The sequence below is a fragment of the Leucopleurus acutus genome (assembly GCF_964270905.1).
Source record: "Leucopleurus acutus genome assembly, chromosome: 11".
NCBI lineage: Eukaryota > Metazoa > Chordata > Mammalia > Artiodactyla > Delphinidae > Leucopleurus > Leucopleurus acutus.
Genome location: NC_139152.1, coordinates 89,720,428 through 89,741,382, shown reverse-complemented (window position 1 = coordinate 89,741,382; position 20,955 = coordinate 89,720,428). Strand labels below are relative to the sequence as shown.

The window sequence follows — 20,955 nt, the reverse complement described above, 5'->3', positions numbered from 1 at the left end:
GGGCCTTTTTCCTCCTCTCTGCCTGGAAACACCCTCCCCATTCCTATGGTCTAGTGGATCTGGCAATGGACAGAGTTTCAGAAGGCGAGTTATTTAGCATGTGTAGGTGCCCACCTATAAAATATAAAAATAACACTTTGTTCTACAAGTATGTTTTCAATACCTGCTGTGTACCAGGAGCTGGGTATAAAGTGGTGAACAACTTTTTAATAAAAATATGATTGCTTGGCATTTCTTTTTCATATGCTGTGATAATAGTATTTTCCTTCTGTGATCATTAGGAGACACTGGTTAAGAAAGAAAGAAGGATGAAAATGAAAGGGACCATAGATGTAATTGACTCATGTTGATTATGACTTTCATTTTGAAGATGAAGAGAATTAAAGTGGAGAGAGAATGAGGGGTTTGCCTAAGGTCATACACGGGTCAGTGTTAAATCCAAAATTTAGCTCCCTGGACCCCAGACTTCAAGACCAATTTCTTTTCCACCATTCTTTCCTTCCTCCATGTATATGTTTACTAAAAGTTATAAACAGGAAAACTCAGATAGTCCAGCACTTTCAGGTATCATTGAGATCAATGTTGAAAACCTCGCACACCTGGTTTTAACAAGAGTAGCAAAATACAAAGACCATATATATGCCTGATATTGTGAAAACCTATTTGTCTTTAATGGTGTCTGGTGGTAATATCCTGCAAACATATAACATGACTATTTTCTTTCCTAAAACAGAATCTTGACAATCATAGTTATATGCAGCCTTCATATAACTTTAAAATCTCCCTACTAACAACAAATAAGTAAAAAGTAATGCAGATAAGATAGTGGGCTCAAGCTTTCAACAAAGTACAATAGAAAGAAGCTAAAATAATAGGGGATGTTTAAAACTGTGCTGAAACTCACAAGTTCATTTAGAAAGCAAAGAAAAATTTGTAGGTGTAGGTAAGCATGGCAATGGTGGAATGCCACAGTCACCATTCCTCAGTATAGGTGGAGACCCAAAGTAACAGAAGTGCTGGCTTCTTTGTTTATCATCCTCCCAGCTGGCAGATCACACTAACAAGCTGTTAAGAATTGTTTTCACTGTCAGGGAAGCTGAGGGGACTGAGCTCTTGATTTTTCTTTTTTTTTTTTTTTACCTTTAAGAGAGGTGGGGCTTTCCCCTGAGGAACTCTTTGAGAGGTCTGGCTGCAATGGTGGGTTGAAGTCTGAATTAGGGAATAGTACTGGAATATATTCTGTCCAGTCAATTACATCACTAGGGAAACATCCAATCAGTTTATTCTGAACAGAGCCTTTGAGGTTGTCTGGTTGCCCAGTGTCTGCGTGTATCTTGGAGTGGGTGAGTAGGAAGACTTTTTATCTGATCAGCAGGTTGAGGGGGTAAGAGGTATGTGGTCATTCTGCCTTGTCTTTGGACCTGTTATCACTGGGTACTATTTGGGTTGCTTCCTTCTTAGAATATTATACTATCTGTTGTCAAGACACTGTCAGGCTACAGTAACTGAAACAACTTGAGACAGAGGGAAGGATAAACAAATAGATCAATAGAATAGAATAGAGAATTTGTAAATAGACTGCCACATACGAAGTGACTTGATGTTTGGCAAAGGCATCAGTGCAATTCTATTAAGAAAGATTGGTCTTTTTAATAAATAGTGCCAAGTTATTTGAATAACCACATGGAAAAACTTAACCTACCTTACATCTTATGCAAAAAATTAATTATAGATGGATTATAGACCTCAATGTGAAATATAAAACAATAAAGCTTCACATGACCTTGGGATAAGCAAAACATTTTTAAACTAAATACAATAAGAACGCTAACTTAAAAGTTATTACAATTGTTTTCTGTATTTATCTAAAATCTTCATTTTAAAAATTATGAAAGTTAGAAGATGAGCCACAGACTAGAAGAAGATATTTGCAAATGGTTGTATCTAACAAAGAATGTGTCCAGAATATATTTTACATACCTCTTACATACGAATAAGAAAAGTGCAAACAAAAAATAAAAATATGAACAAAAGATTTGAACAGGCATTTAACCAAAGAGATTATCTAAATTGCTCATTAGCACTTGACAAGGTGCTCAATATCACTGTCAGAGAAATGCAAATTAAAACTGCAATGTGCTACCACTAAACACCCATCAGAATAGCTAAAATTTAAAACACTACCAAGTGTTGAAGAGGACATGGAAGAACTCTAATTCTCATAATCCTAATAGGTGTTTAAATTGATGAAACCACCTTGGGAAATTCTTCAGTGATATTTTCTAAAGCTAAATATATGCCTATCCTATGACCCAGCAGTTTCACTCCTAGGTATATACCCAAAAGAAATGAGTGTATATGTCCGCCAAAAGAGATGTACAAGAATGTGCAAAACACCTTTTTTCTTAATAGCCAATGACTAGAAATAGTCTGAGTGTCCATGATCAGCAGAACAGGTAAATGTATTATTGTATACTCAGACAGTGAAACACTACACAGAAGTAAAATGATTTCATCTAACCCCAACATCATGGATGAATCACACAGATATAATGATGAGTGAAAAAGGCAAATACCAAAGAGTACATACTGTGAGATTCATTTATATGAAGTTCAAGAACTTGCAAAAGTAAGCTATGGAACTAGAAGACATTAAAGTGGTAGCATCATGGTGTGAGAGTTGATATCAGCTATAATGAGGTTGAGGGAGCATTCAGGGAGGCTGGAAATTTTCTTAGTCTTCATCCTGATATTGATTATACAAGTACAAATCAATTAAAATCCATCGAGCGCTAAACTTAAAATTTGTGAACTTTAATTTAGCTATCCCTCTTTTTTTTTTGAGGCATTCTTCTAAGGTTCACAATATCTTTATCAAGATCTATCTTTAAGTAAGATTATACCACTTTACATACACTGTAAGAACTTTTTAACAGTACATTTCCATTTCCATCTTTGTGTTCTTCTTGTTACACTTTCTACTTCCACACGTGTCATAAACTCCCATAATACATAGTATTGTTTTGCAGTCAGTTGTTTGCCCTCAGAAGCAGAGAACTATGCTGAAGCAAAAGGAACAGACCTCCTTTTGAGTCCTGGAGTATTTACAAATGTACTTTTTATGGAAGAATGAAGAGTGAAAGTGAGGTGCCTACAGGCATGGCAGACTATGACAACTTGACCCTAATTCAAATTAAGGAGACTTTGAAGAAAAACGTCATCAGAGAAATTAGAAATATAAACAAGAAAGTATAAGTGGTCCAAATGAGTATAATTTCCTCTAGAATAAATTTGATTTCAGAAATATTTTTTAAGTTGATTATTTTTTATAGACATTTTAAAACAGAAAAAATATTTCATATTTATCCATTTAGTTACCATATGCAGAGTTCTTCATTTTGTGTCAGTACAAATTTCCATCTGGTTTTATTTTCCTTCTGCCTGAAAAGCTTCCTCTAACATTTCTTAGACTTACAATAAATTCTCTCAAATTTTATTTGCCTGAAAAAGTTTTTAGCATGCCTTGATTTTTTTAAAATGTACTTTGCTGGATATAAAATTCTAGGTTGACAATTTTTTTTTTCTCAGTACTTTAAAGAAGCTGTCCCACTGTCTTTTAGTTTAATGTTTTCTGATGAGACATTGGCTGCCTTTCTTATCTTTGCTTCTCTTTATATAAAGTGTATTTTCCCCCTCTGATTGCTTTGAAGATTTTCTCTTCATCACTGGTTTGTTAGTAAGCTGATTGTTATGTGCCTTGGTAGGATTTTCTTTATGTTTCTTCTGCTTGGGATTCACTGAATTTCTTGGGTCTGTGGGTTTATAGTTTTCATCAAATTTGGAAAAATTTTGGCCATTTTTCTTTAAATATTTCCTAACCGTAACCCTTTAAAAACCCTTACGATCTTACCTTTTTTTCATTCTAGAACTTCAGTTACACATATATTAAACTGTTTGATATTGTCCTGTAGCTTACTGAGGTTCTTTTTTTTTTTTTTCCCCCCCAGTATTTTTGTGCCTGGGCTTCATTTTGTACAAGTGTATATTGCTTTCTCTTCAAGCTCACTCATATTTTCTTCTGTTTTGTCTAATCTGATATTAATCCCATACAATACATTTTATGTTTAAGATATTATACTTTTAATCTATGAAATTTCTGTTTTTTCCATTTTTAAGTTTTACCTTTCTCTCTTTATCATGTTGAAGTTTTCCTCTACCTTCTTGAGAATGTGGAGCATATTTATAATAGTTGTTTTAACTTCCATTTCTGCTCTTTCCATCATCTCTCGTTTCTGGATCTTTTCTTGATTTCTCCTTAGTATGGTTCATATTTTCCTGCTTCCTTGCATGTCTGGTAATTTATGATTGAATTTCATAAATTTTGCAATGTAAATTTAACATGTTGGGTGTTGGATTTTGTTGTATTCCTATAAATAGTGTTGTACTTTGTTTTGGGATGCAGTTAAATTACTTGGCATAAGTTTGATCCCTTCAGGGCATGCCTTTAAAACTTTTCTTAGTTTTAAAACTTTAAAACTGTTAAACCTTTAAAACTTTTCTTAGACAGATCTAGATAGAGTGATTAATCATCCCAGTCTGCCTGGGACAAAGGAGTTTCCCAGGACATGGAACTTTCAGTTAAAGACTGAGACTGAAGGGGCTTCTGAAAAGTGGGACTTTTGGTTTTAAAGTTGGGAAAGCTCCAAGTAAACTGGTACAAATTGGTCATCTTAGATCCAGAGCATGCTGCAGTCCAGGGCTAATTTAGCCCTACTACTAAATTTTTGAGAACTCTACTCATATTACAAGGTCTTTACACTTTGACTGGTGAGAACATGAACTATCTCCAGCCCTGTGTCTGGAGTGTTGAGTCTACTGTTTTCTGATAGTTCTATCATTGGCCCTGAGTACTTTCCTTTCATGCATGCTCAGATCAGTACTCAGCCAAAGACTTACAGATCTGCCTGGAGGTCTTTTTCTGGGCAATTGTATCTTTCCTTTGCTCTGCACTGCAAATTCTAGCCACCTCAGCATCCCTGAATCCTAACCTCTGACTCTTAGTGAGACTTCTGGGCACTGACTGCATTCTCCCACGCCTGGGAATTGCCTCCAGGCAGTCAGCTAGGGCAATCACAGGGGTAATTTCATGTGTTTCCTTTCTGCAGGGGTCACAGTCCTGCAATGCCTGTTGTTCAGTGTCTGAAAACTATTACTTAATATAGTTTGTCTGGCTTTCTAAGTTTAAGATGAGAGTGTAAATATAATCCCTGTTACTCCCTTGTGGCCATTAAGCAAAAGTCCTTGCTCTTTATATTTTATGCCTTAATATTTTGAAAATTGTTTATGTTATAAATATTTGAAGGGGTTGCTCTTTTTCTGGTTATACCATTTTTTATGCATTCAGTTTACTCTCACTAAGACAATTAAATATTTGAACATAATAATGATAGCTGTTTACAGAGATCCTCTTCCTGTGTATGTCTCAGCTCTGTGCTAGACGCTTCATATACACTATCTTGAATCTTTACCAAAAAATTTAAAGGTAGATACTACTGATATCTACCTCCATTTTAGAAGTGAGATTCAAAGCAGTTAGTAACTTGACCAAACACATCAGCTAATATCTTGAACAGTTATATTTAAATGTAGTTTCTTTGAAAATTATTTATCTATACCACAATGCCTAATGTGTAGTATTTAAAGAGACATTACATTAAAAATAGTTGGGACCAAAATGTTTTGAGGTCAAAAGGTTAACTTACGTAGAAAATTTAAGTGACTCTGATAGTAGTGTTTTACAATATATTACTGTATGTGTGTGTGAGAGAGAGGGGGAGAGAGAGAGAGAGAATGTATGTGTGTATTTATATGCATTTAATTATGTGTTTGGTGAAGTGGATAAAGGAGCCTTACCTAAACCAGTTGACCTTCTTTGAACCCTGACACCTTTGCATGCAATAGTAAAATTGGATCCAATTTCCAAAATTATTGTATTACTTTTCTAGGATTGTTGTAACAAATTACCACAAACTTGGTGGCTTAAAACAGTAGAAATTTATCCTCTCAGTGTTCTGGAGGCCTGAAATCTGGAATCAAGGTGTCAACAGATCTGCACTCCCTCTGAAGGCTCTAAGGGAGACTTCTTCCTTTCCTCTTCCAGTTTCTAGTTACTCCTGTTGTTCCTTGGTTTTTGGCAGTGTATCTCCAATCTCTGCCTCTGTCTTCACACAGCCTTCTTTCCTGTGGCCCTTTGTCACCCCTTCTCTTCTTTTGTAAGGACATCTCATTATATTTAGGGCTCACCCTAATCCAGGATGATCATCTCATTTGAGAGCCTTAATTATATTTGCAAAGACCCTATTTCCACACAAGGTCACATTCACAGATATCAAGTGTTGGAACTTGGACATATCTTTTAGGGGATACAATTCAACCCATTACAGTTTCTACGAGAGCTTTCAGGGTCTTCAAAATTGGCTGGTCTTTGGGATTCTACCAGGGGAGTCATCATGCTAACCTGAATGAGAGATGGTTAGATACTTCTATGCTCATTCCCGTGGTTGTTGAAGTTTTTAGAAAGTTAAATGCAAGAGGTGCACTTTCTTTGCTACCCCGCCTCTCCATGCTTGACCAAGCAGAGGCTCGCTGCCCTATAACCCAGGCATCTACCTTCTGTAATTACTCATAAACCATGACCAGGAAACAACTGTAGACACCCGGATCTGACCAAGATGAACTTCTGACTGGTATGTACAAGCCTGAGGGTGTCTTCTGTCGAGGTATTTGGCCTTCCATTTGGGCAGCAAGACAGCCCCTGGGTCTTTGCCATCTATGAGTTAGAAATTCTACCATCCAAGATTCTGATTCACTCCCTTTTTTCATATACTTGGTGCCCAGCTATTCTGTGTTGCAACTTTCTTCTAACTTCTTCTGCTTCATGCACAGAAGCAACAACTTTTCATGCTAATTCTTCTTCGTAATCTCACAAATGAAGTATCTGAAACATGATGGGACTGAATTTTTAAGGCATTAGATTTAATAACTAGGTCATTACCACTGTTAACCAACCTGACCTCATTAACAGGGCTTTTTGCTTTTCACCTTGCCACAGCATAATGAGGTTATTAATTAGAGCAAGAAACACAAGCACTCTGGGTTTGCTTTAAAGCCATCTGGGGAGATGGCTAGGTCTTCGGTCATAATTCCTGGTAAATGATTCCAAGGGGATACAGTTAAATCACCATGAAATGATATTTCCCTTCAATGTAAACTTGTTTTTCTCTTTAAGTGGTTTATTTTTAGGTCCCTAAAATTCCCATTTGTAATCCACCTAATATCTTATTCAGCTAAACAGTGAGGACAGTGGGGTGCAGCAGTTAAAAGCACAGGCTGGAGCCAGACTTCCTGGGGTTAAATCCTGGCTCTGCTACCTACTGTGTGACAGTGTGCAAGTTATTTGATCTCTCTCTGCCTCGGTTTTTCATCTGGACAAGTATGAGGATTAAATGAATTCATACGTATAAAATGCTTAGGACAGTACCTGGAACATAGTGAGCGTTTCATGTATGTGAGCAGTTATTTTTGTTTGTTAAATTCAAAGAAATAGCTTTTGGCTTCTGTGTAAGTCAGTCTAGTACTATGCATTTTCTAGGATGGGGTTACAGGTTGAATTGTGTTTCCCTAAAGTTCCTATGTTGAAGTCCTAACCCCTAGTACCTCAGAATGTGACCTTTTTTGAACATAGGTATTTAGAGATAGGATATTTACAGAGGTAATCAAGTTAAAGTGAGGTCCTAATCCAGTATGACTGGTAAAAGGGATACAGAGACACACATAGAGGAAAAACATTGTAATGAGAGATAGGGAGAAGGTGGCCATCTACAAACCAAGGAGAGAGGCCTGGAACAGAGCCTTCCTGCACAGCCCTCAGAAAGAACCAACCCTGCCCACACCTTGATTTTGGACTTCTAGCCTCCACAACTGTGAGAAGACAGTGTTCTGTGTTTAAGCCACCTAGTGGTGGTACTTTGTTATGGCAACCCTAGGAAACAGACGGTTATAACATCAAATCGCTATCCCCAGGGAGCATATAATCTGGTAGGATGGATATATTCCACAGGAATAGCAACATAGATTTGCTAAAGCTTGCTCAAACAAATAAGCCAACAAAAAGATGGACTTATAAGGATACAGAAGTGTCTAATAAAATACAAGTGCAGGATTGTAGCTGGCACAGAAACATCAAGAATACTCCCTATACTCTTGCCTCTGCCCCTCTCTTGGTGACCATGAAGTTTCTTCCATGCCCACCTCCTATCTCTCCCCACCGTCCCCTCCACTGGAGTTAGAGTTGCTTCTTCCACCTTCAAGGAGGTAGAAATTAGTAGCAATGCAACTTTGGACATGTCACTATGTCTCTCTGCACCTCAGCTTCCTCATCTTTCAAAAAGGGAGATAAAAAATATTACTAATTTCCTATGTTTCAGGTGAGGTTTAAATGTGTATTTGGCACATATAAGTATCCAATAAATGTTATAAGTTATTGGCATCACTAGTATTTGATGAATCCTTATTGTTTTGCTTTCTCTTTCAGGCTGAATTCTCAGAGTTGAATCTAGCTGCCTATGTTACTGGGGGCTGTATGGTGGACATGCAGGTTGTGAGAAATGGGACCAAGGTTGTGAGGTAAGGTGGACTGAGGTACAGAAAACCTTCATTTGAGAGGTGTGTATGGGGTATCTCCCTTTGCCAACCCCTTTGTCTGTTGCCTGCAACCTAACTCCTCTACTACACGTGCTTTCATGTACGGAATGTCTGCTTCCAGAGAGTTTTAGGTATTATTGCATAGGAATGACTGGTGGCACAAACAATATGGGAAAGCAACTGAGTATGCTGGAATGGGCCCTGGGCTTGGAGAAAGAAGACTTGGGTTCCATTTCTGACTTTATGGCTCTATTCGGGGACATTATTTAGTCTCTCTTGCCCTGTGATTCTCATCTGCATCATGATGATAGTGAACATGGAAGTAGAAGGCATGTATGTGAGAATACCCTATTAATTCTAAAGTGCTGTACAAATGTTAAGAGTTTATTAGAATAGGCTGCATCCCGCTTCCAGCAGTAGAACAGAGTAAGTGTTCAGAGACTCCCCTCCCAGGACATCACACCTAAAAGTCCTAGATATAATATTTCGCCCCCAAATCTGTTTATAATATAAACAGCTGAAATGGAGGGGAAGTGAGGGAGTTCTTCAGAAGATCAGAAATGTCAAAAAAGTATAAATCTGCAGGAGAGGTAAATAGGGTATTAAAATATTTCTATCTAGTTAAGTACTCAAAGAATGGTACAGACTAGGTCCTGTGAGGGTTTAGGTGGGGAAGAAATAGAATTCAGATTTGGGGAAGTAGAGACAACAAGAAGAAATTTGAGGAAAAGGTGGCATTTGTTCTGAGCCTTGTCAGATGGTAGAATATGGGCATTCTATGTGTTTTAAGAATAGGAAACAGTCTTTGTACAAACCAACAAGCAAAAAAAAGGAGTATGTTTGGGAAATTATGATAATTTTACTAAATCAGCCATCATTTACTGAGTACCTGCCATTTGCCAATGAAAACATTACATGGCTTCCTATTTCCAGTAATGGTAGACCAACTGTAGGTAATCTGAAAACAACTTAAAAACTGGTTTTAAATAACGATAATCTTCAAATCCATCAAAGAGTTGACATGACAGTAAGGACTTACTAGGAAGAGAATGATAGGAAATGGAAACCAGAGAGATAAATGAGTACAGAAGCTTCATTTTTCCTGAGAGTACTGCTGAGTCTAGCAAACTTGAAAATTGGTTTTGATAGCCTAGCAGGGGCAAGGGAGAAGGAAAGAAATACCCAGGTTTTCTCAAGGTATAATGGTAGACCCTACCCAAAATAAGCTGAGACCTCAAAGGACTACATCTCAAGGTGAATGTGAACTATAGGTAGATGAGCCCTCACAAGTCACTGAAGCTTGAATTGCACTTTGATTGGCCTTCCAGGGAAGCTCAAGCATTAAATTTAGTTTATGGTAATCCCAGACATGCCAGAAGTCAAAGCAGATCCTGTGTAGTGGAAGGCACTTTCATACTAGGCTTCGAATAATTATTCAGATAACTTTTTGTATAATAGCTAGCACATAGTCAACAATAACCAGGCATATACATTATGAATGAGAAGAAACAGGAAATATAGATAAGCAGAAAGATACCCTCAAAAACACACATTCTTAAAAGAAAAAAATCATACATATTAAGTTGAAAAAAATCAGGTTGGAAGATATCTGCAAGGAATAGGAAACTATAAAGAATGACACAACCAGTTTTATTAAAACCAAACAGAACTTCTAGAAATGAAAACTACAATAACCAAAATTATTGGAAGTGTTGTGTTTAATGGCATATTAGACACCATTGAAAAGGCGTTAATGAAATGAAAGGTAGAGCAGAAGAAATTATCCCAAATGAAGCACAAAGAGAAAAAAGACTGGAAATGCAGAAGAGATGGTTAGATCTCCTGAGAAGGTCTAACATTCATTTAGCCAGAGTTTCATAAAGGGAGGGAAAAGAGAATGGAGCAGAGGCAGTAAAATAAGAAATGATAGCTGAGAATCTTTCAGGAAGATACCAAACTACCAACATTAGAAGCTCAACAAATTTAAAGCAGGATTACTAAAAAGAATTCTATACCAAAACACAATAGTTTAAATGCAGAAAGATAAAGAAAAATAAAAAGTAGCCAAGGGAAAAAGGCAGATTACTTGATTGGAGTAACAGACTGACACTTGGCTCTCAGGCAGCAGAGGTGGAAAGATATCTTCAGTGTGCTGAAAGAAAATAATCGTCATCCTCAGGGAAATGTATTTTATGAAAGAAGGCAAAATAAAAACATTTATAAAGATAAGACCTCACTAAGGGAAATTGTAAAGTATGTACTTTAGGCAAAAAGGAAATGACCTCAGAATAACGTAGAGCAGCAAGAATACATGAAGAGCAAAGAAGGTGGAAATGCTAATAAACATGGTCTTCAAAAAACAATTAATAATCATAATAATGACATCTTATGGATTTTTAAAATATATGAAGGATTCAAATAAACCACAGTAAGTGAGTATAGAGGCTGGGGCTAAATATAATTAAGATGTTCTGAGGCCCTTGTATTGTCAGGGTGGAAAGTTATGTATTGATTAATAATAGGCTTTGAAAAGTTAAAGATGAAAATTAAAGAATTAAAGAATAAGTAAAGGTAATCTCTGTGATAATTACTTAAAAAATAGAAACAGAATGTAGTACTTAAAAACGATGAGAGGGGCTTCCCTGGTGGCGCAGTGGTTAGGAATCCACCTGCTAATGCAGAGGATACGGGTTCGAGCCCTGGTCCAGGAAGATCCCACGTGCCGCGGAGCAACTAAGCCCGGGCACCGCAACTACTGAGCCTGTGCCACAACTACTGAAGCCCGTGCGCCTAGAGCCCGTGCTCCGCAAGAAGAGAAGCCACCGCAACGAGAAGCCCACGCCCTGCAACAAAGAGTAGCCCCCGCTCACTGCAACTAGAGAAAGCCCGCATGCAGCAACAGAGACCCAAAGCAGCCATAAATAAACAAACAAATAAATATTTAAAATAAATAAATAAAAAACAATGAGAGAGAAAAATAGAAATAATAAAAGAAAACAAGAAAGGAGAGAAAAACCAACGTAGAACAGTTGTTATAAATAACACAAAATAAGATGATAGGTTTAGACCCATATATATCAACAGGCTGGTATTCTGAATGGTGTGTACAGCAGTACGGGTTATTAAAATATTGAAATTTTTCTATACAAATTGATAAATAGCCTCTGACCTGAGCCCACTGAATGCCTTCAGCCACCCTTATTTACCCCATGGTTAGGCATGGCCATTGAACTACTCTTTTGTCCCCCAGTTCACCACACTCCTGTCCCCCATCCCATATCCTTGTTTCTCCTGTGGTCAGAGGATGCCCAAATGTTGCAGGGGAGATACACCCTTGGAAGCAGTAGTGGAACCCCAGAGAGCAAACGCCTGGTTCCCTTTGTCCCTTCAAGGCTGTTTGCCTGTGAGTCCCCTAGAGTTGCCATCTCATGGTCACTTGTGAGAACTGCAACTTTCTCAAAGTACCCTACAAGTTGCTAAATATTTTTATCACCAGTATATATGAGTAATTATATTAAATGTAAATGAACTAAATACTCAATTTATAGAGCATCTACAGCAAGATTGTCAGAGTAGTTTTTTTGTTGTTGTTGTTGTTGTTTTTGGCTGTGCTGCTTGTAAGATCTTAGTTCCCCGACCAGGGATTGAACCTGGCCCATGGCAGTGAAAGCCCGGAATCCTAACCACTAGGCCACTGGGAACTCCCCCAGAGTAGATTTCTTTAAAATACAGCTATATTCCATTCAAGAGATTCATCTAAAACATAAGACTGTAGAATGTTTGAAAGTTAAAAGATGGAAATAAATATATATATTAAATAAATATATAAGTTAAATATTAAATAAGTTATAAATTAATATATATATATACATACATACTTATACATACCATGTAACAACTGGGCAAAAGAAAGCTAGCCAATATAGTTGTATTAATATCGGGGGAAAAATAGACTTCCAGGTGAAAAGCATTACCAGGGAAAAGGAAGTAACCCATTAGGATAAAGGAGTCATTGACCAAGAAGAGATAATAATTTTAAATTTATAGGGCTCAAAAAAAGTGCCTCAAAATGTACTTCAAAAATTGGCAAAACTGCAAGGAGAAATTAACAAGTCTTCCATCATGGGAGATTTTGAGAATGGTGCTACATATATACATTTATTTACTTCTCACAGCAGCCTCATTATGCACATAAAAACTATAAAAAATGTAAAATTCAATATTTAGGAATCTGTGTATGTTCATATTTGAGATTATTTGTCTTATGTCTTGTTTCCCTATCTGGGAAAGGGACTGGATCATCTTCTTTGTAATATGTAGAAATGAGAGCATCTATTCCATTAATCCCCAAATTTGGCTGCAGATTAGAATTACCTGGGAAATGTTTTAAAATCCTGATAGCCAGGCAATAGGAAAAACCAATTACACTAGGCTCTCTGAGGGTAGAACTTAGTTATTGGTAGCTTTAAAACTCCCCAGGTGTGGGCTTCCCTGGTGGCGCAGTGGTTGGGAGTCTGCCTGCTGATGCAGCGGACATGGCTTCGTGCCCCGGTCCGGGAAGATCCCATATGCCGCGGAGCGGCTGGGCCCGTGAGCCATGGCCGCTGAGCCTGCACGTCCGGAGCCTGTGCTCCGCAACGGGAGAGGCCACAACAGTGAGAGGCCCGTGTACCGCAAACAAAAAACAAAAACAAACCAAAAAAAACTCCCCAGGTGATTCCAGTGGGCAGCCTGATGGAGTATCTCCCCAGATTGCTTGCACATTGGCCCTGAACTGGGGCTGGGTCATCTGTAAAGCTGAGTATCCTGGGGGTGTGCTGCCTGAAGAAGATCACCTTGCAGAAATGGATATCTCAAGCCTCATTCTAGACCTGCCATCTTCTTCCAAAATTTATTAAAATGTTCACAAAAATAAATTTACAAAACTGTTCCAGGTGATTCTTTTTCTTTTTTTCAATTTTTTTTTTTTTTTTGCTGTACGCAGGCCTCTCACCGTTGTGGCCTCTCCCGTTGCGGAGCACAGGCTCTGGACGCTCAGGCTCAGCGGCCATGGCTCACGGGCCCAGCCGCTCCGCGGCATGTGGGATCTTCCCGGACCGGGGCACGAACCCGTGTCCCTTGTATCGGCAGGCGGACTCTCAACCACTGCGCCACCAGGGAAGCCCTAGGTGATTCTTAATCAGCTAGTCTCCCAGCACTTAAGAATGGCAGGCTTGGAAGGTAGTTGTAATGGTTTGAATTGTGTCTCCCCAGAAAAGATGTGTTAAAGTCCTAAGACTAGTACCCCAGAATGTGATCTTTGGAAGTAGGATCATTGCAAATGTAATAAGTTAAGGCCATACTGGAGTAAGGTGGGCCCTTAATCCAATGTGATTGGTATCCTTATAAGAAGAGGGAAGCTTGGACACAGAGACACAAGGAAAAACTATGTGATGATGGAAGCAGAAATTAGAGTGATACAAGACAAGGAATGCCAAGGATTGCCATCCATCAGCAGAAGCTAGGAGACAGGCATAGAACGAATTTTCCCTCAGCCCTCAGAAGAAACCAACTCTGCTGACACCTTGATTTCAGACTTTGAGCCTCTAGAACTGTGAAAGAATAAATTTCTGTTGTTTTAAGCCATGCAGTTTGTGGTACTTTGTTAAGGAAGCCTTAAAAAACTGATACAGTAGTGCTTCTCAAATTTTAACGTGCATACAAACCCCCTAGAGATCTTGTTAAAATGCATTCCCATCCATTAGGTCTTCAGGTAGGACCTGAGATTCTGAGTTTCCTATAAGTTCCCAGATGAAGCCAATGCTGTCAGTCCTATGACCTTGATTTGAGCACAAAGGCTTCCAGATGATGTTGATGCTTCTGGTGGAAGACCATAAGCATCAGTAGCCAGGGCTGTGAGAACAGTGCCAGTATAGCCAAAGCTCTGGGTTCTAGGATCCATGGAACTGTTAGGATTTATTTTGTCCATGCCCAGGATGGTGCTTACAATCTCAGCCCAGCAGCTTATTTCAGCGAGCCACAGGTTACAAGGTGCCAGACCTGCAAGAATGTGCACACAAACCAGGTAGCCCCAGCCTGACTCACACTGCATCCTGCAGGTGAGGAGTCACTAGAATCTTCCTCCGGCATGTAGTGCCATACCAAGCCCTAGCTGTGGTCTCCCAAAGCAGGAATGTCGAGCAGTGCTCTTGCCTTGCAGTGTATTCTTTCAAAGAGACTTAGGTGTTGCATTGAAAATGCCCTTAAGCACTTCCAAGTCTACAATAGGAGCAAAGCTGAGATCATCTAAAGTCTTGCTCGTGGGGAGCACCTTTGGGGAAGATGACCAAGATGGGTGGTAGAGCAGACCACTGCTGGTTTTCTCCAGCATCTGTTCCTCCTGCTTTGGGGAATGGCACCTAGATTTTCCATTGGGGCGACCCTTCCCCAGCTTGCAGTCTGTGTGGTGTCTAGAGCTGACAGCAATAACCAGCCCTAGATGTCACACTGGGGGGGAAAAAAAGCCTGGGACCCAAGCCAGGCCAATGAGAATTCATGTGAGACTTTTGCTGGAACTCTTGGGTGAGAGACACATGTGTTCTGCTGGGGCTGCTGAGCTGGTGGGATGAACTCCTGGAGCTGCTGGTGGCCATGGCTCTTTCTCTTAGAGGGAAGGATCTGCTGAGAATGAATCCAAGGCAAAGGAAAACACAGCCAAGATAGAGAAGGAGAGTCAATGACCTGCTGATGTTATTCAAGGCCCTGGATCCAGACTCATCTCCAAGCTGGAGCCAAAAAAATCCTTTTTGATAAAGCCAGCTTGAATTGCACACACAGAATTCATGAATTTTTATTTATTTAGCAAACGCTTTATAGCATTTCCTACGTGCTAGGCACTGTCCCAAGCACTTAACATGTATTGACTCATTTCATCCTTTCAACAACCCTATTAAATGTGTACTGTTATCCACATTTCTAGATGAGAAGATTGAAGCACCAATAAGTTGAGTAATGGAATCAAGGTCTCCAGCCAGTAAGGGTCAAAACTAGGATTCAAGCCTAGGTAGTTGGCTCCAGAGCCTTTGTGTCACCACTTACTGGACTGCCTTTTTAACAAGGGGGAGATTGTTTCATAGTTAGAGCTGCTTAAAGAGGCAGTAAGTTCCTCATTATGAGTAGTATGAAAAAATACAATTAGACAGTAGACAAATACTGAGGGGATCCAAGATTCTGAATTTAGACAGTGAGAACTTAGTGAAATAAGAGGGCACTCATGGGGCTTCCCTGGTGGCACAGTGGTTAAGAGTCCGCCTGCCGGAGTTCCGGGAAGATGGCGGAAGAGTAAGACGCGGAGATCACCTTCCTCTCCACAGATACACCAGAAATACATCTACGCGTGGAACAACTCCTACGGAGCACCTACTGAACGCTGGCAGAAGACCTCAGACCTCCCAAAAGGCAAGGAACCCCCCACGTACCTGGTTAGGGCAAAAGAAAAAACTAAACAGAGACAAAAGAATAGGGACGGGTCCTGCACCAGCGGGAGAGAGCTGTGAAGGAGGAAAAGTGTCCACACACTAGGAGCCCCTTCGCGGGTGGAGACTTCGGGAGGCGGAGTGGGGGAGCTTGGGAGCCGCGGAGGAGAGCACAACAGAGGTGCGGAGGGCAAAGCGGAGAGATTCCAGCGCAGAGGATCGGGCCGACCGGCACTCACCAGCCGAGAGGCTTGTCTGCTCGCCCGCCGGGGCGGGCGGGACTGGGAGCTGAGGCTCCGGCTTTTGTCAGAGCGCCGGGAGAGGACTGAGGTTGGTGGCGTGAACACAGCCTGCAGGGCGTTGGTGCGCCGCGGCTGGCCGGGAGAGAGTCTGGGGAGGGGTCTGGACCTGCCGAAGAGGCAAGAGACTTTTACGTCCCTCTTTGTTTCCTGGTGCACGAGGAGGGGGGATTGGGAGCGCTGCTTGGGAGGGCTCCGGAGACGGGCGCGAGCCGCGGCTGGGAGTGCGGAGCCCAGAGACGGACATGGGACGCTAGGGCCGCTGCTGCCGCCGCCAGGAGGCCTGTGTGCGAGCGCAGGTCGCTGGCCACACGCCCTTCCGGGGAGCCTGTGCAGCCCGCCGCTGCCGGGGTCCCGGGATCCGGGGACGGCTCCCCCGGGAGAGCGCACGGCGCGCCTCAGGCTGCAGCGTCACGCCGGCCTCTGCCGCTGCAGGCCCGCCCTGCACTCCGTGACCCTCCCTACCCCCCGGCCTGGGTGAGCCAGAGCCTCCGAATCAGCGGCTCCTTTAACCCCGTCCTGTCTGAGCAAAGAACAGACGCCCTCCGGCGACCTACACGCACAGGCGGGGCCAAATCCAAAGCTGGGCCCCTGGGAGCTGTGAGAACAAAGAAGAGAAAGGGAAATCTCTTCCAGCAGCCTCAGAAGCAGCGGATTAAAGCTCCACAATCAACTTGATATACCCTGCATCTGTGGAATACCTGAATAGACAACGAATCATCCCAAATTAAGGAGCCCTGTGGATGAAAGGCTCTTGGTGCTGCAGCCAGGACTCAGTGCTGTGCCTCTGAGGTGGGAGAGCCAACTTCAGGACACTGGTCCACAAGAGGCCTCCCAGCTGCACATAATATCAAACAGCAAAAATCTCCGAGAGATCTCCATCTCAACGCCAGCACCCAGCTTCACTCAACGACCAGCAAGCTACAGTGCTGGACATCCTATGCCAAACAACTAGCAAGACAGGAACACAACCCCACCCATTAGCAGAGAGGCTGCCCCAAATCATAATAAGTCTACAGACACCCCAAAACACACCACCAGACGTGGACCTGCCCACCAGAAAGACAAGATCCAGCCTCATACACCAGAACACAGGCACTAGTACCCTCCACCAGGAAGCCTACACAACCCACTGAACCAACCTTAGCCACTGGGGACAGACTCAAAAAACAACAGGAACTACGAACCTTCAGCCTGCAAAAAAAAAAAAAAGGAGACCCCAAACACAGTAAGATAAGCAAAATGAGAAGACAGAAAAACACACAGCAGATGAAGGAGCAAGATAAAAACCCACCAGACCTAACAAATGAAGAGGAAATAGGCAGTCTACCTGAAAAAGAATTCAGAATAATGATAGTAAGGTTGATCCGAAATCTTGGAGATAGAATGGACAACAGAATGGACAAATTGCAAGAATCAGTTAACAAGGACCTAGAAGAACTAAAGATGAAACAAGCAACGATGAACAACACAATAAATGAAATTAAAAGTACTCTAGATGGGATCAATAGCAGAATAACTGAGGCAGAAGAACGGATAAGTGACCTGGAAGATAAAATAGTGGAAATAACTACTGCAGAGCAGAATAAAGAAAAAAGAATGAAAAGAACTGAGGACAGTCTCAGAGACCTCTGGGACAACATTAAACGCACCAACATTCGAATTATAGGGGTTCCAGAAGAAGAAGAGAAAAAGAAAGGGACTGAGAAAATATTTGAAGAGATTATAGTTGAAAACTTCCCTAATATGGGAAAGGAAATAGTTAATCAAGTCCAGGAAGCACAGAGAGTCCCATACAGGATAAATCCAAGGAGAAATACACCAAGACACATATTAATCAAACTGTCAAAAATTAAATACAAAGAAAACATATTAAAAGCAGCAAGGGAAAAACAACAAATAACACACAAGGGAATCCCCATAAGGTTAACAGCTGATCTTTCAGCAGAAACTCTGCAAGCCAGAAGGGAGTGGCAGGACATATTGAAAGTGTTGAAGGAGAAAAACCTGCAACCAAGATTACTCTACCCAGCAAGGATCTCATTCAGATTTGATGGAGAAATTAAAACCTTTACAGACAAGCAAAAGCTGAGAGAGTTCAGCACCACCAAACCAGCTCTACAACAACTGCTAAAGGAACTTCTCTAGGCAAGAAACACAAAAGAAGGAAAGGACCTACAATAACAAACCCAAAACAATGAAGAAAATGGGAATAGGAACACACATATCGATAATTACCTTAAATGTAAATGGACTAAATGCTCCCACCAAAAGACACAGATTGGCTGAATGGATACAAAAACAAGACCCATATATTTGCTGTCTACAAGAGACCCACTTCAGACCTAGAGACACATACAGACTGAAAGTAAGGGGATGGAAAAAGGTATTTCATGCAAGTGGAAACCAAAAGAAAGCTGGAGTAGCAATTCTCATATCAGACAAAATAGACTTTAAAACAAAGACTATTAGAAGAGACAAAGAAGGACACTACATAATGATCAAGGGATCAATCCAAGAGGAAGATATAACAATTGTAAATATTTATGCACCCAACATAGGTGCACCTCAATACATAAGGCAAATACTGACAACCATAAAAGGGGAAATCGACAGTAACACATTCATAGTAGGGGACTTTAACACCCCACTTTCACCAATGGACAGATCATCCAAAATGAAAATAAATAAGGAAACACAAGCTTTAAATGATACATTAAACGAGATGGAGTTAATTGATATTTATAGGACATTCCATCCAAAAACAACAGAATACACATTTTTCTCAAGTGCTCATGGAACATTCTCCAGGATAGATCATATCTTGGGTCACAAATCAAGCCTTGGTAAATTTAAGAAAATTGAAATTGTATCAAGTATTTTTTCTGACCACAACGCCATGAGACTAGATATCAATTACAGGAAAAGATCTGTAAAAAATACAAACACATGGAGGCTAAACAATACACTACTTAATAATGAAGATATCACTGAAGAAATCAAAGAGGAAATCAAAAAATACCTAGAAACAAATGACAATGGAGACACAACGACCCAAAACCTGTGGGATGCAGCAAAAGCAGTTCTAAGGGGGAAGTTTATAGCAATACAAGCCCACCTTAAGAAGCAGGAAGCATCTCGAATAAACAACCTAACCTTGCACCTCAAGCAATTAGAGAAAGAAGAACAAAAAAACCCCAAAGCTAGCAGAAGGAAAGAAATCATAAAAATCAGATCAGAAATAAATGAAAAAGAAATGAAGGAAACAATAGCAAAGATCAATAAAACTAAAAGCTGGTTCTTTGAGAAGATAAACAAAATAGATAAACCACTAGCCAGACTCATCAAGAAAAAAAGGGAGAAGACCCAAATCAATAGAATTAGAAATGAAAAAGGAGAGGTAACAACTGACACTGCAGAAATAAAAGAGATCATGAGAGATTACTACAAGCAACTCTATGCCAATAAAATGGACAATCTGGAAGAAATGGACAAATTCTTAGAAAGGCACAACCTGCCAAGACTGAATCAGGAAGAAATAGAAAATATGAACAGACCAATCACAAGCACTGAAATTGAAACTGTGATTAAAAATCTTCCAACAAAGAAAAGCCCAGGACCAGATGGCTTCACAGGCGAATTCTATCAAACATTTAGAGAAGAGCTAACACCTATCCTTCTCAAACTCTTCCAAAATATAGCAGAGGGAGGAACACTCCCAAACTCCTTCTACGAGGCCACCATCACCTTGATACCAAAACCAGACAAGGATGTCACAAAGAAAGAAAACTACAGGCCAATATCACTGATGAACATAGATGCAAAAATCCTCAACAAAATACTAGCAAACAGAATCCAACAGCACATTAAAAAGATCATACACCATGATCAAGTGGGGTTTATTCCAGGAATGCAAGGATTCTTCAATATACGCAAATCTATCAATGTGATAAACCATATTAACAAACTGAAGGAGAAAAACCATATGATCATCTCAATAGATGCAGAGAAAGCTTTTGACAAAATTCAACACCCATTTATGATAAAAACCCTGCAGAAAGTAGGCATAGAGGGAACTTTCCTCAACATAATAAAGGCCATATATGACAAGCCCACAGCAAACATCATCCTCAATGGTGAAAAACTGAAAGCATTTCCACTAAGATCAGGAACAAGACAAGGTTGCCCACTCTCACCACTCTTATTCAACATAGTTTTGGAAGTTTTAGCCACAGCAATCAGAGAAGAAAAGGAAATAAAAGGAATCCAAATCGGAAAAGAAGAAGTAAAGCTGTCACTGTTTGCAGATGACATGATCCTATACATAGAGAACCCTAAAGATGCTACCAGAAAACTACTAGAGCTAATCAATGAATTTGGTAAAGTGGCAGGATACAAAATTAATGCACAGAAATCTCTGGCATTCCTATATACTAATGATGAAAAATCTGAAAGTGAAATCAAGAAAACACTCCCATTTACCATTGCAACAAAAAGAA

General features: G+C 40.2%; 1 protein-coding gene across 1 annotated transcript in view; it reads left to right on the top strand.

The window, feature by feature from the left end:
- The window catches only part of SYN3 (synapsin III), a 460,653-nt gene that overhangs the window by 89,090 nt on the left and 350,608 nt on the right, over positions 1-20,955 (top strand). The window contains exon 4 of the mRNA XM_082850535.1: positions 8,594-8,685. Within this exon, the coding sequence (XP_082706661.1) occupies positions 8,594-8,685 (92 nt within the window). The remainder of the gene's footprint in view (positions 1-8,593; positions 8,686-20,955) is intronic.